This window comes from Ranitomeya imitator, chromosome 6 (assembly GCF_032444005.1).
Source record: "Ranitomeya imitator isolate aRanImi1 chromosome 6, aRanImi1.pri, whole genome shotgun sequence".
Classification (NCBI taxonomy): Eukaryota; Metazoa; Chordata; class Amphibia; order Anura; family Dendrobatidae; genus Ranitomeya; species Ranitomeya imitator.
Genome location: NC_091287.1, coordinates 561,380,342 through 561,404,125, shown reverse-complemented (window position 1 = coordinate 561,404,125; position 23,784 = coordinate 561,380,342). Strand labels below are relative to the sequence as shown.

The window sequence follows — 23,784 nt, the reverse complement described above, 5'->3', positions numbered from 1 at the left end:
GCTTCCATTGTTGTCAAAAAGGTTCCAGGGCGCCCAAGAAAGACCAGCAAGCGCCAGGACCGTATCTTAAAACTGTTTCAGCTGCGGGATCGGACTACCAGCAGTGCCGAGCTTGCTCAGGAATGGCAGCAGGCTGGTGTGAGTGCTTCTGCACGCGCTGTGAGGCGGAGACTCTTTGACAGGGCCGGCGTCAGCACCCGGCACAGCGGGCAAATGCCGGGGCCCTGGGGAGAGAGGGGGGCCCACTTAGCTGTCATAGATACAGCTGGGAGAGCAGAGCAGGAGATAACATGCTCTCTCCACCACAAAGTCACTGCTGGCTGCGTTCTCTTAACCCCTATGTGCCAGCTCTGACACAAGCATCTTCTCACTCAGTGAGTGCAGCCAGGCAGGCACACATAGGGGTTAAGAGAAGGCAGCCAGTGTGACATTGTTTGTGGGCAGAGAGAGCACTTCTCTGCTCTAATCTCCGCCCCTGGCTGGCTGCCCTGAAGTTATGAGGCAGATTCAGGAGGAGCTCCTAGTCCTTCCAGTGCCTGAGTGAGTGGCACTGCTATATACTACGTGGGCTGCGCTGCTATATACTACGTGGGCTGCGCTGCTATATACTACGTGGGCTGCGCTGCTATATACTACGTGGGCTGCGCTGCTATATACTTTGTGGGCTGCGCTGCTATATACTACGTGGCTGTGTTTATATGCGATCATGAATCGGGGTATGTGTTAAAGGGGGGGCCCACTGAGACTCTTTCGCCCGGGGCCCTCAAAAACCTGGAGCCGGCCCTGCTCTTTGAGCAAGGCCTGGTTTCAAGGAGGGCAGCAAAGAAGCCACTTCTCTCCAGAAAAAACATCAGGGACCGACTGATATTCTGCAAAAGGTACAGGGAGTGGACTGCTGAGGACTGGGGCAAAGTCATTTTCTCTGATGAATCCCCTTTTCGATTGTTTGGGACATCTGGAAAACAGCTTATTCGGAGAAGAAGAGGTGAGCAATACCACCAGTCTTGTCTCATGCCAACTGTAAAGCATCCTGAAACCATTCATGTGTGGGGTTGCTTCTCAGCCAAGGGAATCGGCTCACTCACAGTCTTGACTAAAAACACAGCCATGAATAAAGAATGGTACCAGAATGTCCTCCAAGAGAAACTTCTCCCAACCGTCCAAGAGCAGTTTGGCGCCCAACAATGCCTTTTCCAGCATGATGGAGCACCATAAAGCAAAGGTGATAACTAAATGGCTCATGGAACAAAACATAGAGATTTTGGGTCCATGGCCTGGAAACTCCCCAGATCTTAATCCCATTGAGAACTTGTGGTCAATCATCAAGAGACGGGTGGACAAACAAAAACCAACAAATTCTGGCAAAATGCAAGCATTGATTATGCAAGAATGGACTGCTATCAGTCAGGATTTGGTCCAGAAGTTGATTCAGAGCATGCCAGGGAGAATTGCAGAGGTCTTGAAGAAGAAGGGTCAACACTGCAAATATTGACTTGCTGCATTAACTCATTCTAACTGTCCATATAACCTATTGGTGCTCATAATATGATTGCAATTATATTTCTGTATGTGATATAAGCATCAGACAAACACTAATAAAAACCAGAGGGCAGCAGATCATGTGAAAATATAATTTTGGTGTCATTCTCAAAACTTTTGGCCATGACTGTACATACATTACTGATCCTGAGTTCCTTCCTGTATTATACCCCAGAGCTGCGCTCACTATTCTGCTGGTGCAGTCACTGTGTACATACATTACATTACTGATCCTGAGTTACATCCTGTATTATACCCCAGAGCTGCGCTCACTATTCTGCTGGTGCAGTCACTGTGTACATACATTACATTACTGATCCTGAGTTCCTTCCTGTATTATACCCCAGAGCTGCGCTCACTATTCTGCTGGTGCAGTCACTGTGTACATACATTACATTACTGATCCTGAGTTACATCCTGTATTATACCCCAGAGCTGCACTCACTATTCTGCTGGTGCAGTCACTGTGTACATACATTACATTACTGATCCTGAGTTACATCCTGTATTATACCCCAGAGCTGCACTCACTATTCTGCTGGTGCAGTCACTGTGTGCATACATTACATTACTGACCCTGAGTTACATCCTGTATTATACTCCAGAGCTGCGCTCACTATTCTGCTGGTGCAGTCACTGTGTACATACATTACATTACTGATCCTGAGTTCCTTCCTGTATTATACCCCAGAGCTGCGCTCACTATTCTGCTGGTGCAGTCACTGTGTACATACATTACATTACTGATCCTGAGTTACATCCTGTATTATACCCCAGAGCTGCACTCACTATTCTGCTGGTGCAGTCACTGTGTACATACATTACATTACTGATCCTGAGTTACATCCTGTATTATACCCCAGAGCTGCACTCACTATTCTGCTGGTGCAGTCACTGTGTACATACATTACTGATCCTGAGTTGCATCCTGTATTATACTCCAGAGCTGCACTCACTATTCTGCTGGTGCAGTCACTGTGTACATACATTACATTACTGATCCTGAGTTACATCCTGTATTATACTCCAGAGCTGCACTCACTATTCTGCTGGTGCAGTCACTGTGTACATACAGGTCCTTCTCAAAAAATTAGCATATAGTGTTAAATTTCATTATTTACCATAATGTAATGATTACAATTAAACTTTCATATATTATAGATTCATTATCCACCAACTGAAATTTGTCAGGTCTTTTATTGTTTTAATACTGATGATTTTGGCATACAACTCCTGATAACCCAAAAAACCTGTCTCAATAAATTAGCATATCAAGAAAAGGTTCTCTAAACGACCTATTACCCTAATCTTCTGAATCGACTAATTAACTCTAAACACATGCAAAAGATACCTGAGGCTTTTATAAACTCCCTGCCTGGTTCATTACTCAAAACCCCCATCATGGGTAAGACTAGCGACCTGACAGATGTCAAGAAGGCCATCATTGACACCCTCAAGCAAGAGGGTAAAGGCCCCTTCACATTGAGCGACGCTGCAGCGATACCGACAACGATCCGGATCGCTGCAGCGTCGCTGTTTGGTCGCTGGAGAGCTGTCACACAGACCGCTCTCCAGCGACCAACGATGCCGGTAACCAGGGTAAACATCGGGTAACTAAGCGCAGGGCCGCGCTTAGTAACCCGATGTTTACCCTGGTTACCATGCTAAAAGTAAAAAAAAACAAACACTACATACTTACCTACCGCTGTCTGTCCTCCAGCGCTGCGCTCTGCTTCTCTGCACTCCTCCTGTACTGTCTGGGAGCCGGAAAGCAGAGCGGTGACGTCACCGCTCTGCTTTCCGGCTCACAGCCAGTACAGGAGGAGAGCAGAGCACAGCGCTGGAGGACAGACAGCGGTAGGTAAGTATGTAGTGTTTGTTTTTTTTTACTTTTAGCATGGTAACCAGGGTAAACATCGGGTTACTAAGCGCGGCCCTGCGCTTAGTTACCCGATGTTTACCCTGGTTACCAGTGAAGACATCGCTGGATCGGTGTCACACACGCCGATCCAGCGATGTCTTCAGGGAGTCCAGCGACGAAATAAAGTTCTGGACTTTATTCAGCGACCAACGATCTCCCAGCAGGGGCCTGATCGTTGGTCGCTGTCACACATAACGATTTCATTAACGATATCGTTGCTACGTCACAAATAGCAACGATATCGTTAACAATATCGTTATGTGTGAAGGTACCTTAAGACCCAGAAAGAAATTTCTCAACAAATAGGCTGTTCCCAGAGTGCTGTATCAAGGCACCTCAATGGTAAGTCTGTTGGAAGGAAACAATGTGGCAGAAAACGCTGTACAACGAGAAGAGGAGACCGGACCCTGAGGAAGATTGTGGAGAAGGACCGATTCCAGACCTTGGGGAACCTGAGGAAGCAGTGGACTGAGTCTGGTGTGGAAACATCCAGAGCCACCGTGCACAGGCGTGTGCAGGAAATGGGCTACAGGTGCCGCATTCCCCAGGTAAAGCCACTTTTGAACCATAAACAGCGGCAGAGGCGCCTGACCTGGGCTACAGAGAAGCAGCACTGGACTGTTGCTAAGTGGTCCCAAGTACTTTTTTCTGATGAAAGCAAATTTTGCATGTCATTCGGAAATCAAGGTGCCAGAGTCTGGAGGAAGACTGGGGAGAAGGAAATGCCAAAATGCCTGAAGTCCAGTGTCAAGTACCCACAGTCAGTGATGGTGTGGGGTGCCATGTCAGCTGCTGGTGTTGGTCCACTGTGTTTCATCAAGGGCAGGGTCAATGCAGCTAGCTATCAGGAGATTTTGGAGCACTTCATGCTTCCATCGGCTGAAATGCTTTATGGAGATGAAGATTTCATTTTTCAGCACGACCTGGCACCTGCTCACAGTGCCAAAACCACTGGTAAATGGTTTACTGACCATGGTATTACTGTGCTCAATTGGCCTGCCAACTCTCCTGACCTGAACCCCATAGAGAATCTGTGGGATATTGTGAAGAGAAAGTTGAGAGACGCAAGACCCAACACTCTGGATGAGCTTAAGGCCGCTATTGAAGCATCCTGGGCCTCCATAACATCTCAGCAGTGTCACAGGCTGATTGCCTCCATGCCACGCCGCATTGAAGCAGTCATTTCTGCCAAAGGATTCCCGACCAAGTATTGAGTGCATAACTGAACATTATTATTTGATGGTTTTTTTGTTTGTTATTAAAAAACACTTTTATTTGATTGGATGGGTGAAATATGCTAATTTATTGAGACAGGTTTTTTGGGTTATCAGGAGTTGTATGCCAAAATCATCAGTATTAAAACAATAAAAGACCTGACAAATTTCAGTTGGTGGATAATGAATCTATAATATATGAAAGTTTAATTGTAATCATTACATTATGGTAAATAATGAAATTTAACACTATATGCTAATTTTTTGAGAAGGACCTGTACATTACATTACTGATCCTGAGTTACATCCTGTATTATACTCCAGAGCTGCACTCACTATTCTGCTGGTGCAGTCACTGTGTACATACATTACATTACTGATCCTGTGTTACATCCTGTATTACGCCCCAGAGCTGTACTCACTATTCTGCTGGTCTTCACAGCTGTCCGTTTTGTGTTCCCAGGTCTCCTGCAGATAAGAAGTCTTCCCCGCTGGCTCCGCTGACGGTGAGGAGCCGTTACTCGCTGCGCAGGCGCAGTTCTCCTCGCGTGAAGTCTCCGCTTCCAGTGAAGAGAAGTTCTCCCCGGGGATTGCTCCACATCTCCAAGCATCGGCTGAGAAGGCTGCCCCCTCCTGGCAAGCAGCAGTACTGTCCACTGCGAGAAGGTAGGAGCACATGATGTGTGATGGCTGCACTGTGTACAGGAGTGTGGTCGGGGGTCTCTGCTGCACTGCGCAGATGATGGGGGGCAGGTCGTCATTTATGTGAGGTCCGCACTGCAGACGTTCAGGGCAGGTTGTCAGTTTCCTGCTGGAGGCTTGTGGTGTAGAGGGGCAGGTAATGATGGAGTTATTGGTGCCCCTGCGGATATTTTCGGGGGCCCTGATGAGTTCGGCAGTATGTCCACACCTCACTAGTGAGAGCCCTCGTGTCTCCTGGCAGTCACTAATCTTGAGCCTTGCTGATCCTAAACGTTCTGGAAGATGAAGACTTTTTTTTAGATATTTACTATCCCTGCTTTCATTTCTACCAAAACATGACCCAACTGCTGAGCGTTAACCTAAAATGTGAATTTTGGATTTTGTTTACTTTGCTAAAAATGGCTGAAGCTTTAAAGGGAAGGTACGGCGTTTGTAGATCATTAATAAATCAATGTAATGTAGCGTAAGATTCTGTTATAACCAGGATTTGAATGTATTTGAAACCTATTTTGTGTGTTATACGAGTTTAAAGAAGGCACTGGGGCTGACATCTTGCTTTCACAGTAGCAGCACGACACTTTGTGTCATAATACAGCACCCCATGGTCATAGGAGCTCGCAGACCGCCGCTGACCCTATGTATTGTAATGGAGCAGTCACTGCTGTGAACTGGGCACGCCTCTGTGGGCTGCACTATTCACAGTAGTTGGAGTGTTCTGCTGCCATATTCACGGAGCTCTCGGATCTGCTAACATAAGCAGTACTGCCTCCAGCAGAACAGATCCTAGATTGACGGCTGAGGGGAGTAAAATGCAGGAGAAAAGCAGAGACCTCAAGGAGGAACACTGCACCATTAGCACTGTGGGAGCAGGAGCTGTGTCCCTCAGTAAGATAAGGAGCTGCAGTGAATGGCCGGGCGTTGTGGAGGGGGGCGAGAGAATCATGTCATCTGGGTGAGAGAGACAGTAACTGCTGGTGATAGTGGATCACAGGGCAGTCTCCCATAAAATGGCGCTGCCCTGTAATGCTACATTCTTCATTCTGCCCCAGGGATACTAGACCGCCCAAAAGTGGAGGGAAATGGTGATGTCAGCAGTTACTGCCCCAATTTTGCTGCTAACAGTAAAGCTGGCAAGTCTCACTATAGCTGCTTGATGTCTAAAACGGAAAGTGCTACCCCTAGTGATGAATATATATAATTGTAAGAAAATATATAATATTTTTCATATAGAAATGTTTGCAAAGATTGCATTAATACATTTTAATTACTATTTTAAGTTTAATTTCACAGAATAACAAACTACAAGAAAACTGGTGGTACCTTCCCTTTAAGCAAGAGCTTATTAATGTTGGTTATACTGCCATCTGGTGGCCGTGTGTCAGTATTACAGGGAGTGCACATATTGTAGCAGGTAACTGTCCGGTGACCGTTTGTCTGGGGTCAGATCACTCAGTTCAGGGGTTGTCTGGACCCCCACAAATCGGCTGTTATCACCCGGGCAGGCTGTGTCTCCCTGTACATTTCCATTGCTTGAGAACAGTGGGACAAATGGTGGTGAGAATACTAGTAATAAAGTGACGGGAAGTGGTGGCATCAGTAAGAAGAATGAAAGGAGCTGTGCAGGAAATGATGGGAGTAGTAGTGGAGTGAATGATGGGAGTAGTGGTGGAGTGAATGATGGGAGTAGTGATGTTGCAAATGATGGGAGTAGTGGTGGAGTGAATGAGGAGAGCATTACTGGTGTTGGTGGAGGGGAAGCAGGTAGTGGTCCCGCTGCCCCCCCAGCGGTGGCGGGGGCTTCAGCCCCAAGCTATTCAGGAGCTGTCACTGCTGGGGGTAGTAGTGCGCCCTTGTCTGGTGACCCTGAGGATGGTGACTTGCAGCAGCGCTTCCTGGACGCCCTGAGGAGAGGGGAGAGTTCCATCAATGTAGAGGGGAGGGAGGTTGATCTGTCTTTCTGGATAGAGAGACACGGTCTTTCCGCCTTCCGTGATAGAGGGGCAGAGACTGTCTGGTCTCTGCCGACACCGGGGCAGAGGAGTAACTGTAGGAACGTGGCCCGTCTCCAGTGGGTAAGCAAGGATGCCTGTCCTGATCGGTCAAAGGTTGCTGAGCTCCTGCTGGGGATGGGCTTCGCGGCATATGACATCTTTGCCTTGATCCATCCCTATGGGACCTCCTACTTCGATGTCAGCTTCGTGAGACCGGAGGGCCTTGAGCTTTTCTGGTCTCGCCATGAGCTGGTTTGGGGTCGCCCCGAATGGTGGGGTTTCCTCGCTGTAGCAATATCCCGCCAGAACTCAGTCAGGAAGGTGACCGTTTTGACCAGTAACGAGTCACTTTCCTGTGTCGACATCTCCACCTGGGTTGGACGATACGGCGACATCGTCGGTATTCCCGAGAAGACCCTCGATGAGCATGGTATCTGGTCAGGAGCCTGGACCTTCATGGTGAAATTGAAGGTTTCAGGAAGCACTGTTACCCATATCCCTTCCTCAACATTTTTGGGGAGGGACAGGATCTTGATTTTCTACCGGGGGCAGCCTAAGGTCTGTCACAGGTGCGGCAGCCCCACACACTTCAGTGCGCAGTGTACCACCCAGAAATGCGCACTGTGTGGGGACCTCGGCCATATCGCTGCGACCTGTGGCAGGATTAGGTGTAACTTGTGTGGTGACCTCGGTCACCCGTTCAGTCGCTGTCCGCGTTCCTTCGCCAATGCGGTCCTGAAAGCGGCGAGTACGGGACAGGCGGAAGCCGGGACCAATCTCGCCGGTGAAGGGACCAGCAGAGGTGGAGGAGGCAGGGAACCGATGAGGAGCAAGCTGCCGCCGTCCAATATCAGGCGGCAGGAGCAGCGCCATGGGAACAGGGGGCAGGGAGTAATGACCCTAAACTCTGACCCGGGTGCTTCACTTGCAGCTGAGGATCCTAAAGACAGCGAATTGAGCGAGGAAGTCAAGAGACTTGAAAGGGAGGAGCAAAAGGACGCCATGTTTGCCCAGGAACCTTCATCCGGTGACAGTCTGGATGAGGGAGAGGGCGAGTGGTCACAGCAAAAGAAAAAGGGTAACAGGAAAACAACTAAGGATAAGAGGGGGTCCGGGCCTCTAGCCTCCTCCTTGGAGTGCGACCCCTCTGACTCCGTAGCCCTGATCCCGGTGCCATTGGAAGGTCCAGCCGCCCCCCCTCTGGTGGATCTCTGTAACCGGTTCCGGGCCCTCCAGGACTCCCCTCCAGAGGGGGGCGATGGGGACCCGGGGCCAGAGGTTGCGGACAAGGTTGTTGGGGCTCAGGAGGTCGCTGGGTCTTCTTCTCAGGGGGCAAATACAAAGCCTTCTGGGGGGGACTACCTCAGGACCACCAGACAAGGGCCAGAGTGTATGTAAGGAAAGAATTGATGAGTCTGTTTGTCTTAAGCGCACTAAAAACTCATCATTGTCAGAGGAAGAGGGTGAAACTGTTGGGGGTGGGAAGAAAAAGGCTATCTAACTCAATCAATCATGATGGCGGCACCCACCCCGTTGACGCTGGCAACCATTAATGTTGCCAGCATAAAGTCAGAAGCGGCAAGGTATACGGCCTTTCATTTTCTCGACCAACTTGATGCCGACATTTTGTTTTTTTAGGAGACCAGGTTGACTGACCTGTCAACCATGCATAAGGCAAGGCGGGAGTGGAGGCACGGGCCCTCCTACTGGTCTCTTGCGGCCGAGCCGTATAGCGGGTGGCAGTCCTTTTTAAGAATGCAGCGGTGGAATTCAGACGATTGATCAAGTTAGAAATGGGGAGATGCTTGATCCTAGATGTCTCCATGGGGGGACAGGAGCTTCGGCTCATTAACATCTACGGTCCCCAGTCCAAGTGGGACCGCAAGTGTCTCTTCATGAAGATCAAACCTTTCTAATTTTCAAGTCGGCAGGTGGTCTTTGGAGGGGATTTCAACAACGTCACGAGACCCTGTAATAGAGGAGGTTCCGGAGACCGGCTGGCTTAAGATTGCGTCGCGCTAAATAGGATAGTAAGTGAGGCACGCCTGGTGGATGTCCACATCCGGCACAACACAGGCCACGCGGGGTTCACCTTTTTTAGAGGTAGTCAGTGCAGGTCTAGGATAGACAGGTTTTATTTGAAGGAGGAGGCCGTCTCCTCGCCGTTGTCGGTTGTGGAGGTGGAGTTCTCCGATCACTGTTGGATTATGTTTTCTCTGAGCGTTACAGAGACTCCTCGGATGGGAAGAGGTTATTGGAAGCTGAATTCGTCACTCCTTGAGGAAGAAGCTGTAACATGGTCCTTTGAGGAATTTCTTCAGAGCCAGGTACCGCTGCTGGGCCTAAGTAACACTAAGCCTGAGTGGTGGGAGATGTTCAAACATCGGGTGGCGAGATTCTTCCGGCAACTCTCCAACCTCAGAAGCCTGAACAGGGATCGCCTGTATCAGAGCCTGAGGAGGAAACTCGAGCATCTTGTCTCGACTGGGGGTAGCCGCGAGGCGATCTCCAGTGTGAAATCCTTGCTAATGAGGTGTCAGTACGATAGGCACGCATCTTTGGTTTTTGAGAGGGACTACGGGAAGTACTACTCGCGCGACCCTTACAGAAGCTGCAAGATGTCATTGAAGAGTAAGATAGCGACGGGGCTGATGGACAGCACGGGATCCCTGAGAAGGTCCAGATCAGGGATCTTGGAGGTCGTCAGTTCATACTACTCGCATCTCTTGGGGAGGAAGGAACTGGATCGTGACAGGATGTCGGCTTTCCTGGCTGAAGCTGTTCCAGAGCCAGGGGCTGACCTCTCGCTGGGCGGTTTGGCAGAAGCGATCAAAGAAGAGGAAGTGAGACTGGCGATCGATGGGCTCCGGCCCAAAAAATCGCCATGTCCGGATGGCTTAACATCCGAGTTCTTTAGGACCTTTAGGGACTCCTTGGTCCCCCTCTTGACTCAGGTGTTTAATGAGTGTCTCTCCTCGGGCACTCTGCCGAGATCATTAAGGAGGTCGGCTCTGATCATTTTTTTCAAAGGGTAAGGATCCGTCACGCATTGAGAATTGGCGTCCCATATCACTTCTCAATGTGGACAGGAAGGTTTTGGCTAAGATACTCTTCAACAGGTTGGTGAAGTTTGCACCGCGGCTCCTTTCGGAGGCCCAGCACTGTTGCGTTCCTGGCCGTAGCTGTTCTGGGTGTCTGGGAGGCTGTGGAGCGGGGCAGGGCGGGCCTTTGGAAGGGGTTCTTGCTGACCCTGGATCAGGCAAAAGCCTTTGATCGGGTCGACCATGAGTACCTCTGGTCCACTCTTTTGAGGTATGGTCTGCCTGGAGGGTTTGTGGACTGGCTTAAGACCTTGTACGCAGGGGCTGAGACTTTCCCTCTGGTAAACGGGTGGATTGGACAACCTTTCGGGGTAGGATCTGGTGGCCGCCAGGGCTGCCCTCTTAGCCCTTTGCTTTACGCGTTTGCGATCGATCCCCTCCTCAGAAGGGTCAATTGTGGACCGTTGGCGGGGGTGGGGATGGGCAGGTTGGCGCCAGAGGCTATCTTGAGGGTAGTGGCCTACGCGGATGATGTCACTGTCTTTGTTTCTTCGCAAGAGGAGGCGATGGTGATGATGTCAGAAGTGGAGAGCTACTCGGAGGCATCCGGGTCCAAGGTCAACCAGGACAAGTGTGAGAGTCTCTGGCTGGGAGGCGGGGATCCCGCGTTTGATCTTCCGGACACCCTCCCCGAACCCCATGAACATGCCAAAGTCCTAGGCATCGAATTTGGCCACGGTGATTACCCCACGAAAAACTGGGAAGGCAGAATCAAAGGTGTCGCCCAAAGAGTGGACCAATGGAAGGGTTGGTCTTTGACCCTGAGGGAAAGGGTTGACCTGTGCAAAGCTTTCCTGCTCCCCTTGCTAATCTACCTGGGCAGCGTCTGTGTCTTGCCGGAGCCTTTCTGGACACTGGTCTACAGTCTGTTCTTCCAGATGTTATGGGGGAATAGACTAAACCTAGTCAAACGGGAGGTCACTTACCGCACGAGGAGACTAGGGGGTTGAATATGGTGAACCCCGTGGTGTTCCTAGTGAACACCTTTTTGAAAGTTGAAGTGGCAAACCTCTGGAAAGATAGGGCTCCTCTGTGGGTATTCTCCTGCAAAGGATGGTTTCAGCCTTTCTTCCAGGAATGGGAGACGGGGAAGATTGAAAGATCTTCGCACACCGCACGGGCATCTCCCGGCTTATGTTACCCCGGTTCTGAAAATGATGCGCCGGTGGGGTCTGGGAATGTGGGAAGTGAGGTCCCTCCCGAGGAAACTCCTCGACATGCAGGTCTTGCTTTCGCATTTTCAGAGACCATTGGTGCTCAAGGACTGCCTGAGTCGGGATCTAGAGGTTGGGTTAAGTTTGTTAAATTCTAGCAGGATCCCCAAGAAGTATTGGGACTTGACTTGGCGCTGCTTCCAAGGTAAGTTGTATGTGAAGGACAATTTGAAGCACTTGAGCTCCGAGGACAGGAATTGTCCCCGTGAGGCTTGCGCTACCATGCTGGAAAGCATGGAGCACTTCCTGCTTCATTGTCCCTTTAATACAGAGGTGTACAACAGGGTGGGCGCTTCCATTGGTTGGCCGCGGCTGGCCACTCTGTCCTATGCCGAGTGGGCCTATGGAGCGTTCAAAGACCTCGGGAGAAGGGACCGAGCCACTTTATTCTTAGTCAGCGCAGTGGTCAGGTACTTCACGTGGAACGCACGAGTTTTAGTTTCGACGCAGAGTAAAATCCTCCGAGTAGATGAAGTTTGTAGCAGCATCCTAGGTGCCCTGGTGAAGGTGCGTTCTCTGGAGTGCGGAGGACGGCCCATCTCTGGAGGGGTTTCTCCTTCGGGGTGCCTTAGTCCATTAGCGCTCCTATATCCTGGTGGTGGGCTGATGTCTTTACACCCTAGATTTTTGTTTTGTATTTCTGTTCCTTGAATAGAAGGTTTGCAGGCATCGAACTTGAGCCTCGGGTGGTGAGAATGTAGGTTGTGTTCTGTGATGTTGGTTTATGTATATATTGTATATAGTGTACTGTATATATTGTATATAGTGTGTATAATAGAGGGTCTTAGTTAGGTTGGGTGGGGGGGTTGGGGGGTTCAACGGTGGTGATAAGAGACTGATCTGGCCTGGCCCAGGCCCCGTCTGGGGAAAAACTTTGGGGCCTGATCCTAGCTCGGATAATTCCTGAACTTTGTGTCCAGAGCTGGATCGGGGGTGGCGGGATAGTTAGAGTAGGTGTGTGTTTATAAATATATTTAAAAAAAGAAAAAACCCCACAAATGTTAATTTTGTACACTATTGTATTTAGGTTTGTTGTAGGGTGAATGTGGTGGTGCAAGCGGGTGGCTGTAAGGTGAGGCAGTGGGACCAGCAGGGTTTTGTTGTTTGCGGCGTTGTATAAATCGGTTTATAATGTGTTTATAGTGTATATATTGTATATAATATTGTATTTAGGATGGTGTGAATGTAGTTGGGGTTGTATATAGTAGTATGAATGAAGCTGGGCCGGGGGTCTTACATGATTTTATACTATTTATTATTTATCATTTTTTACAGGGGTATTCATGCAAGTTAAGAGTATTTTGTTTGTTGTCTTTTGTTTTTGCTTTCTTTATTGGAATTTTTCTTTCTTGACCCTGATTAGTAGGTTTCTTTTTTTTTTTTTTCTTTTTTCTTTGTTTTTGTCGTTTGTTGCCGTCTGATTGGAGCTTTTTTTTCTTATGTTTTGTTCTGTTGTGTTCTATTTGTAATATATCATAGTTAGTGTCACGTGAAAGTATTTTTATTTAATAAAAGACCTACAGTCTATTACTCCCTGTTATCAGCCATTACTAGGGGAGGAGACTACAGTCTATCGCTCCCTGTTATCAGCCATTACTGGGGGAGGAGACTACAATCTATTACTCCCTGTTATCAGCCATTACTGGGAGGAGACTACAATCTATTACTCCCTGTTATCAGCCATTACTGGGGAGGAGACTACAATCTATTACTCCCTGTTATCAGCCATTACTGGGGAGGAGACTACAATCTATTACTCCCTGTTATCAGCCATTACTGGGGAGGAGACTACAATCTATTACTCCCTGTTATCAGCCATTACTGGGGGACGAGACTACAATCTATTACTCCCTGTTATCAGCCATTACTGGGGGAGGAGACTACAATCTATTACTCCCTGTTATCAGCCATTACTGGGGAGGAGACTACAATCTATTACTCCCTGTTATCAGCCATTACTGGGGGACGAGACTACAAGCTATTACTCCCTGTTATCAGCCATTACTGGGGGAGGAGACTACAATCTATTACTCCCTGTTATCAGCCATTACTGGGGAGGAGACTACAATCTATTACTCCCTGTTATCAGCCATTACTGGGGGAGGAGACTACAATCTATTACTCCCTGTTATCAGCCATTACTGGGGAGGAGACTACAATCTATTACTCCCTGTTATCAGCCATTACTGGGGAGGAGACTACAATCTATTACTCCCTGTTATCAGCCATTACTGGGGAGGAGACTACAATCTATTACTCTCTGTTATCAGCCATTACTGGGGGAGGAGACTACAAGCTATTACTCCCTGTTATCAGCCATTACTGGGGAGGAGACTACAAGCTATTACTCCCTGTTATCAGCCCTTTCTGTGGGGGGCTGGTGACAGGACAGATGAGTGACGGCCCCCTGTAAATCTCGGTGCCGTGGCTCGGCGCAGCTGCTGCTCCTTCCATGTTTTTGGGGGGTGTGCAGTGGAGACTGTGGGGTCAATGTCAGCAGCCTCCGGGCCCCGCTCATAAATCATTATGTCCCCGGCCAGGGGTTTTGGTGCTGGGGCTCTGGGGGATGTGTGAAAGTTCACATATCTGGCCCTCTGCCGCCCGGCGTCCTCACCGCCTGTATGTGACGGTGTCCGGTTTCTGTTGACAAGTTTAGCACTTACAGGTGACAGGGAATTCTGGGATATCGCCTTCGGGCCCCTTATACCTGCTGACGTGGGCATGAGACAGCGGCTATAGTGGCTCCCAAATACACTGGATGAGCCCATTACATCTGTGTGGTCAGGGGGTAATGGTCGTCACCCCTCCTCCTGGGCATTATGGGATCCTGCCCGGGGCCCCTTGGTGGTAGAGCCCCATTCATGATACCCCCTTAACCCCTCCAGTGCAGGAGCAAGTGCGATGCTTGCTCTCTGGGGTGGCGGCGGCGCTCCCTGCTTGCTCTCTGGGGGCGGCGGCGCTCCCTGCTTGCTCTCTGGGGGGCGGCGGCGCTCCCTGCTTGCTCTCTGGGGGGCGGCGGCGCTCCCTGCTTGCTCTCTGGGGGGCGGCGGCGCTCCCTGCTTGCTCTCTGGGGGGCGGCGGCGCTCCCTGCTTGCTCTCTGGGGGGCGGCGGCGCTCCCTGCTTGCTCTCTGGGGGGCGGCGGCGCTCCCTGCTTGCTCTCTGGGGGGCGGCGGCGCTCCCTGCTTGCTCTCTGGGGGGCGGCGGCGCTCCCTGCTTGCTCTCTGGGGGGCGGCGGCGCTCCCTGCTTGCTCTCTGGGGGGCGGCGGCGCTCCCTGCTTGCTCTCTGGGGGGCGGCGGCGCTCCCTGCTTGCTCTCTGGGGGGCGGCGGCGCTCCCTGCTTGCTCTCTGGGGGGCGGCGGCGCTCCCTGCTTGCTCTCTGGGGGGCGGCGGCGCTCCCTGCTTGCTCTCTGGGGGGCGGCGGCGCTCCCTGCTTGCTCTCTGGGGGGCGGCGGCGCTCCCTGCTTGCTCTCTGGGGGGCGGCGGCGCTCCCTGCTTGCTCTCTGGGGGGCGGCGGCGCTCCCTGCTTGCTCTCTGGGGGGCGGCGGCGCTCCCTGCTTGCTCTCTGGGGGGCGGCGGCGCTCCCTGCTTGCTCTCTGGGGGGCGGCGGCGCTCCCTGCTTGCTCTCTGGGGGGCGGCGGCGCTCCCTGCTTGCTCTCTGGGGGGCGGCGGCGCTCCCTGCTTGCTCTCTGGGGGGCGGCGGCGCTCCCTGCTTGCTCTCTGGGGGGCGGCGGCGCTCCCTGCTTGCTCTCTGGGGGGCGGCGGCGCTCCCTGCTTGCTCTCTGGGGGGCGGCGGCGCTCCCTGCTTGCTCTCTGGGGGGCGGCGGCGCTCCCTGCTTGCTCTCTGGGGGGCGGCGGCGCTCCCTGCTTGCTCTCTGGGGGCGGCGGCGCTCCCTGCTTGCTCTCTGGGACGGCGGCGCTCTCTGCTTGCTCTCTGGGGGGCGGCGGCGCTCCCTGCTTGCTCTCTGGGGGGCGGCGGCGCTCCCTGCTTGCTCTCTGGGGGGCGGCGGCGCTCCCTGCTTGCTCTCTGGGGGGCGGCGGCGCTCCCTGCTTGCTCTCTGGGGGGCGGCGGCGCTCCCTGCTTGCTCTCTGGGGGCGGCGGCGCTCCCTGCTTGCTCTCTGGGACGGCGGCGCTCTCTGCTTGCTCTCTGGGGGGCGGCGGCGCTCCCTGCTTGCTCTCTGGGGGGCGGCGGCGCTCCCTGCTTGCTCTCTGGGGGCGGCGGCGCTCCCTGCTTGCTCTCTGGGGGGCGGCGGCGCTCCCTGCTTGCTCTCTGGGGGGCGGCGGCGCTCCCTGCTTGCTCTCTGGGGGGCGGCGGCGCTCCCTGCTTGCTCTCTGGGGGGCGGCGGCGCTCCCTGCTTGCTCTCTGGGGGGCGGCGGCGCTCCCTGCTTGCTCTCTGGGGGGCGGCGTGCTCCTGCTCCAGTTACTGGGTGACGTGGAGATACAATACAGGAGACCTGATCCCGACTCACACGGGTATAAATAAGTGCGAGATCCTGTGGGAGATCACGGCCACCACCGTCCTGCCCGGGTATAAGACACAATCCCCCCAATTGCAGCCTGTGATTCCGGAATGAATCCTGAGTGACACCCGCTGTTCCTGGCTCTGGGATTAGGTGTCACTCCGCATTAACCCCTTGTGGCCAGACAGGCTCATGCAGCAGAACACTATGATCATGTCGGGGCTCCCAGCACCCCCTGCTTGTTCATCGTGCCTCAGTCCAAGGTCTCAGCAGTGAGGGGCGGCGCACCCATCATTAATAAGTGACGAGATCCGTGGTCCTGTGGCCGAGGCAGTCGCTGGTGTGACCCGTGGCTTAGTGGGCAGAGCCTGTCGAGGAGCGTTACTATTTAACCCATTCTGAGCCATTGCGAATACAGGTATCACCTGGCAGGAGCCTATGAGTGGCTCAGCCTCTTCCCCCGCTCTCCGCGCCCCTTTAATGGCAGCCTGCCAGCCGGCCGGCACTGATTTATGCTGCAAGTGCTCGTTATAGATGGGGCTGCTTAATATGATATAATTAGCTGTAATTAAATATTCAGTTGGATTCCTCCGCTTACCCCGGCCGCTATTTCACTGATTTATGGCAGGAAAATACGAATGGGCTTTACAGAACGCTGCGATTAAAGGCGTATTAGTGCCGCCACTCACCGCGGTGCCCGCACGTACCGATGTCAGACGGGTCATGAAAGTCGCCACCAGACACTCAGCGCGGAGTCTGTGACAGGAGGGAGTGATGAAGCCGAGTGCTGGGGGGCACGGACTATGTTTGCCAGTCACCTGCCAGCTCCGCACTGGCACCCCGGCAGGTTGGGGCGCTGTCGCTCTCCGGCCGGTTGGGGCGCCGTCGCTCTCCGGCCGGTTGGGGCGCCGTCGCTCTCCGGCCGGTTGGGGCGCTGTCGCTCTCGGGCAGGTTGGGGCATGCTGGGAGTTGTAGTTCAGTATTGGGACTAGTATACACAGCCTTATTATTGGGCCTCCATCATGCGTCACCAAGTACCCAATGTGCATGGCAGGCGCTACATCCCTTATGATTCTGCATAGTCCTTGCGGGCCATGTTGTACCCCTTGTGTTATAAGTAGAGGTGAATGATCCTCTCTTGTGTTGTTCTGAGTGCCGAGACTTTACCGCGCCGCTGCCACCGGGAGTCTTCAGAGTAAAGTGTCCGGTGCGAGCGCTGGAGCCGGCCGTAAATCACCGCCCTGTGCTGCAGGGCAGGACGGAGCGGGGTCCTGTCAACACCCGGCCATCAGACAATGTGAGGGGCGAGGGTCCTGCTCATCATGTGATCGGCACACAAGGAGTAAGAAGGGGCCCCTCCACCCGGACCCTTCCTCCGGGACCCCTCTACCCAAGACTCTGCACCTGTCATTATCACATTCACCACGCCATTATTCTGGAAGTTAAAAAAGAAAAAATATCCAAATTTTATGTCAGTAAAAATAAAAACTGACAGTCGTACGTCCCCCCTCTATCCCCTAATCACAGTAAGCGAGGCCCTCTCCTTTTCACCCTAGTCACCAGCCAGACCCCTATCTCTGTCATCCTCAGTCACAGGCCGGACCCCGTCTCCCCCTTCTGTCGCAGGCCGGACCCCGTCTCCCCCTTCTGTCGCAGGCCGGACCCCGTCTTCCCCCTTCTGTCGCAGGCCGGGCCCCGTCTCCCCCTTCTGTCGCAGGCCGGGCCCCGTCTCCCCCTTCTGTCGCAGGCCGGACCCCGTCTCCCCCTTCTGTCGCAGGCCGGACCCCGTCTCCCCCTTCTGTCGCAGGCCGGGCCCCGTCTCCCCCTTCTATCGCAGGCCGGACCCCGTCTCCCCCCCTTCTGTCGCAGGCCGGACCCCGTCTCCCCCTTCTGTCGCAGGCTGGACCCCGTCTCCCCCTTCTGTCGCAGGCCGGGCCCCGTCTCCCCCTTCTATCGCAGGCCGGACCCCGTCTCCCCCCTTCTGTCGCAGGCCGGACCCCGTCTCCCCCTTCTGTCGCAGGCCGGGCCCCGTCTCCCCCTTCTGTCGCAGGCCGGGCCCCGTCTCCCCCTTCTGTCGCAGGCCGGGCCCCGTCTCCCCCTTCTATCGCAGGCCGGACCCCGTCTCCCCCCTTCTGTCGCAGGCCGGACCCCGTCTCCCCCCCTTCTGTCGCAGGCCGGACCCCGTCTCCCCCTTCTATCGCAGGCCGGGCCCCGTCTCCCCCTTCTGTCGCAGGCCGGGCCCCGTCTCCCCCTTCTATCGCAGGCCGGACCCCGTCTCCCCCCTTCTGTCGCAGGCCGGGCCCCGTCTCCCCCTTCTGTCGCAGGCCGGACCCCGTCTCCCTCCCTTCTGTCGCAGGCCGGACCCCGTCTCCCCCTTCTATCGCAGGCCGGGCCCCGTCTCCCCCTTCTATCGCAGGCCGGACCCCGTCTCCCCCCTTCTGTCGCAGGCCGGGCCCCATCTCCCCCTTCTGTCGCAGGCCGGGCCCCGTCTCCCCCTTCTGTCGCAGGCCGGACCCCGTCTCCCCTTTGTGTCGCAGGCCGGACCCCGTCTCCCCCTTCTATCGCAGGCCGGGCCCCGTCTCCCCCTTCTATCGCAGGCCGGGCCCCATCTCCCCCTTCTATCGCAGGCCGGGCCCCGTCTCCCCCTTCTGTCGCAGGCCGGGCCCCGTCTCCCCCTTCTATCGCAGGCCGGGCCCCGTCTCCCCCCTTCTATCGCAGGCCGGACCCCGTCTCCCCCTTCTATCGCAGGCCGGGCCCCGTCTCCCCCTTCTATCGCAGGCCGGGCCCCATCTCCCCCTTGTGTCGCAGGCCGGACCCCGTCTCCCCCTTCTGTCGCAGGCCGGACCCCGTCTCCCCCTTCTATCGCAGGCCGGGCCCCGTCTCCCCCTTCTATCGCAGGCCGGGCCCCGTCTCCCCCTTCTATCGCAGGCCGGGCCCCGTCTCCCCCTTCTATCGCAGGCCGGGCCCCATCTCCCCCTTGTGTCGCAGGCCGGACCCCGTCTCCCCCTTCTGTCGCAGGCCGGGCCCCGTCTCCCCCTTCTGTCGCAGGCCGGGCCCCGTCTCCCCCTTCTGTCGCAGGCCGGGCCCCGTCTCCCCCTTCTGTCGCAGGCCGGGCCCCGTCTCCCCCTTCTGTCGCAGGCCGGGCCCCGTCTCCCCCTTCTATCGCAGGCCGGGCCCCATCTCCCCCTTGTGTCGCAGGCCGGGCCCCGTCTCCCCCTTGTGTCGCAGGCCGGGCCCCGTCTCCCCCTTGTGTCGCAGGCCGGGCCCCGTCTCCCCCTTGTGTCGCAGGCCGGGCCCCGTCTCCCCCTTGTGTCGCAGGCCGGACCCCGTCTCCCCCTTCTGTCGCAGGCCGGGCCCCGTCTCCCCCTTGTGTCGCAGGCCGGGCCCCGTCTCCCCCTTGTGTCGCAGGCCGGGCCCCGTCTCCCCCTTGTGTCGCAGGCCGGGCCCCGTCTCCCCCTTCTGTCGCAGGCCGGGCCCCGTCTCCCCCTTGTGTCGCAGGCCGGGCCCCGTCTCCCCCTTGTGTCGCAGGCCGGGCCCCGTCTCCCCCTTGTGTCGCAGGCCGGGCCCCGTCTCCCCCTTGTGTCGCAGGCCGGACCCCGTCTCCCCCTTCTGTCGCAGGCCGGACCCCCTTGTCGTTTGCAGTGATGACACTCGCACATCTCTGGAGCAGGGGGCCGCAGTAATCCTATATCCACTCCTCACTTTTGTCATACAACATTCTCCTTGGAGAAGTGCAGGAAGCGGGACCCCCATCATGCTTCATGTATGAGGGTTATTTTAGGAATGGCGACGTGGCCTGTCCTCCGGGTCCGTGGCCGCGGGCAGCTGCAGCTTCTTTCCGGCCAGTCACCCGCCAGGTCAGGTTGTGTCCGTAATCCGAGCCTCAGCTCCGGCCGTCAGCGGACCCTTCATGTGTGACCACCATGATGGATCTTCTGCTGCCCGCACCCCACACATCAGTGGTGATTTCTATAGGCACCTTCCACTGCAGGGGTCTCTCACCCTCTTACCCCTCTGATAGGCCCCAGCAGATGCGGGGGACACTGCTGCAGGAAGAGCATTCATTGTTTCCTTTGATACTTTTACCAGGGAATAGCTATGTAATAAGCAATTACCTAGTGTCTGCACCACTGGTGAGAGTGGGGGGCCGTACTGGTGAGAGTGAGGGGCCAGGGGCCGTACTGGTGACGCCAAATGGGGGCCGTACTGGTGAGAGCGGGGGGCCAGGGGCCGAACTGGTGACGCCAATGGGGGGCCAGGGGCTGTACTGGTGACGCCAAGTGGGGGGCCAGGGGCTGTACTGGTGAGAGCGGGGGGTCAGGGGCCGTACTGGGGATGCCGAGATCGGGGGCCGTACTGGTGAGAGCGGGGGGCCATGGGCTGTACTGGTGAGAGCGGGGGGTCAGGGACCGGACTGCTGATGCCGATCGGGGGCCGTACTGGTGATGCCAAGTGGGGGCCGTACTGGTGTGAGCGGGGGGCCAGGGGCCGTACTGGTGACGCCAAGTGGGGGGCCAGGGGCTGTACTGGTGACGCCAAGTGGGGGGCCAGGGGCTGTACTGGTGAGAGCGGGGGGTCAGGGGCCGTACTGGTGATGCCGATCGGGGGCCGTACTGGTGATGCCAAGTGGGGGCCGTACTGGTGAGAGCGGGGGGCCAGGGGCCGTACTGGTGACGCCAAGTGGGGGCCGTACTGGTGAGAGCAGGGGGCCAGGGGCCGTACTGGTGACGCCAAGTGGGGGGCCAGGGGCTGTACTGGTGAGAGCGGGGGGCCAGGGGCCGTACTGGTGACGCCAAGTGGGGGCCAGGGGCTGTACTGGTGAGAGCGGGGGGCCAGGGGCCGTACTGGTGACGCCAAGTGGGGGCCCAGGGGCCGTACTGGTGAGAGCGGGGGGCCAGGGGCCGTACTGGTGACGCCAAGTGGGGGGCCAGGGGCTGTACTGGTGAGAGCGGGGGGTCAGGGGCCGTACTGGTGATGCCGATCAGGGGCCGTACTGGTGATGCCAAGTGGGGGCCGTACTGGTGAGAGCGGGGGGCCAGGGGCCGTACTGGTGACGCCAAGTGGGGGGCGTACTCGTGAGAGCGGGGGGCCCAGGGGCCGTACTGGTGATGCCGATCGGGGGCCATACTGGTGAGAGTGGGGGCCAGGGGCCGTACTGGTGACGCCAAGCAGGTACATGGCGGAGGCTGCAAGAAGCAGAGTCTGTACCCTGCAGACAGGACAATGGCTGGGCACCCGCTATGGCCAGGGAATTGTTATTTATGCAGTTTCCCTATCTGCACACACTGGCTCTGCTGATTTGGGGGGACTGTGGGGGGGATTTACTTTTCACTTTCTCTTACATAAAAGTGCGGATTTGTCACTAAATCCCATAATAAAGGTTCAGTGATCGCACGTACAGATGTGGCCTCCAGAGGGCGCCGTGTGTCCACAGATGAGACAGGAATGGAGACCCTCAGACTGGAGGATCTGACCAGACACTGCTGAGATGATCACGTCCCAGTGACAGTGATTCTGCTGCGGACCCTCATCAGGGCTGTGGAGTCCTGACATGTATCACACATGGGGGGCAGTGGTACAAGCAGGATGAGACACAAATGTGTCCATAAGAATTTGGAAAAGTTATAAAATGTCCTATAAATGTCGCTTATACTAGCGATGAATCTGTGCTGCGCTTTATGTCCATGGTCAGCAGTGACCGGGGCTGTGGAGTCACTGTGGTTGGGCTCACCGACTCCTCAGCCCTGCTTGTAATACAATGCCCCCTCCATACTGTGCTACATCTGCTGTGCCGTTCCCTCTCCTGAGGCCACCCTGCTATACTGTGCCCCCTCCTGAGGACCCCTGCTATACTGTGCCCCCTCCTGAGGACCCCTGCTATACTGTGCCCCCTCCTGAGGCCACCCTGCTATACTGTGCCCCCTCCTGAGGACCCCTGCTATACTGTGCCCCCTCCTGAGGACCCCTGCTATACTGTGCCCCCTCCTGAGGCCACCCTGCTATACTGTGCCCCCTCCTGAGGACCCCTGCTATACTGTGCCCCCTCCTGAAGCCACCCTGCTGTACTGTGCCCCCTCCTGAGGACCCCTGCCGTGCCGTGACCCCCTCTATACTGTGCTCCATCTGCTGTGCCGTTCCCCCTCCTGAGGACCCCTGCTATACTGTGCCCCCCTCCTGAGGACCCCTGCTATACTGTGCCCCCCTCCTGAGGACCCCTGCTATACTGTGCCCCCCTCCTGAGGACCCTTGCTATACTGTGCCCCCTCCTGAGGACCCCTGCTATACTGTGCCCCCTACTGAGGACCCCTGCTATACTGTGCCCCCCTCCTGAGGACCCCTGCTATACTGTGCCCCCCTCCTGAGGACCCTTGCTATACTGTGCCCCCTCCTGAGGACCCCTGCTATACTGTGCCCCCCTCCTGAGGACCCCCTACTATACTGTGCCCCTTTCCTGAGGACCCCTGCTATACTGTGCCCCCTCCTGAGGACCCTTGCTATACTGTGCCCCCTCCTGAGGACCCCTGCTATACCGTGCCCCCCTCCTGAGGACCCCTGCTATAGTGTGCCCCCTCCTGAGGAACCCTGCAATACTGTGCCCCCTCCTGAGGACCCCCTACTATACTGTGCCCCTTTCCTGAGGACCCCTGCTATACTGTGCCCCCTCCTGAGAACCCCTACTATACTGTGCCCCCTCCTTAGGACCCCTCCTGTTCTGTGACCCCTGCTATACTGTGCCCCCTCCTGAGGACCCCTGCTATACTGTGCCCCCCTCCTGAGGACCCCTGCTATACTGTGCCCCCCTCCTGAGGACCCCTGCTATACTGTGCCCCCCTCCTGAGGACCCTTGCTATACTGTGCCCCCTCCTGAGGACCCCTGCTATACTGTGCCCCCCTCCTGAGGACCCCCTACTATACTGTGCCCCTTTCCTGAGGACCCCTGCTATACTGTGCCCCCTCCTGAGGACCCCTGCTATACTGTGCCCCCCTCCTGAGGACCCCTGCTATACTGTGCCCCCCTCCTGAGGACCCTTGCTATACTGTGCCCCCTCCTGAGGACCCCTGCTATACTGTGCCCCCCTCCTGAGGACCCCCTACTATACTGTGCCCCTTTCCTGAGGACCCCTGCTATACTGTGCCCCCTCCTGAGGACCCTTGCTATACTGTGCCCCCTCCTGAGGACCCCTGCTATACTGTGCCCCCTCCTGAGGACCCCTGCTATACTGTACCCCCTCCTGAGGACCCCTGCTATACCGTGCCCCCCTCCTGAGGACCCCTGCTATAGTGTGCCCCCTCCTGAGGAACCCTGCAATACTGTGCCCCCTCCTGAGGACCCCCTACTATACTGTGCCCCTTTCCTGAGGACCCCTGCTATACTGTGCCCCCTCCTGAGAACCCCTACTATACTGTGCCCCCTCCTTAGGACCCCTCCTGTTCTGTGACCCCTGCTATACTGTGCCCCCTCCTGAGGACCCCTGCTATACTGTGCCCCCCTCCTGAGGACCCCTGCTATACTGTGCCCCCTCCTGAGGACCCCACCTGTCCTATGACTCCTGCTATACTGTGCCCCCTCCTGAGGACCACTGTTATACTGTGCCCCCTCCTGAGGACCCCTGCTATACTGTGCCCCCCTCCTGAGGACCCC

General features: G+C 55.7%; 1 protein-coding gene across 1 annotated transcript in view; it reads left to right on the top strand.

The window, feature by feature from the left end:
- The window catches only part of ZC3H3 (zinc finger CCCH-type containing 3), a 143,706-nt gene that overhangs the window by 10,093 nt on the left and 109,829 nt on the right, over window positions 1–23,784 (top strand). Inside the window, exon 3 of the mRNA XM_069732015.1 lies at window positions 5,138–5,340. Coding sequence (XP_069588116.1) covers window positions 5,138–5,340 — 203 coding nt within the window. The remainder of the gene's footprint in view (window positions 1–5,137; window positions 5,341–23,784) is intronic.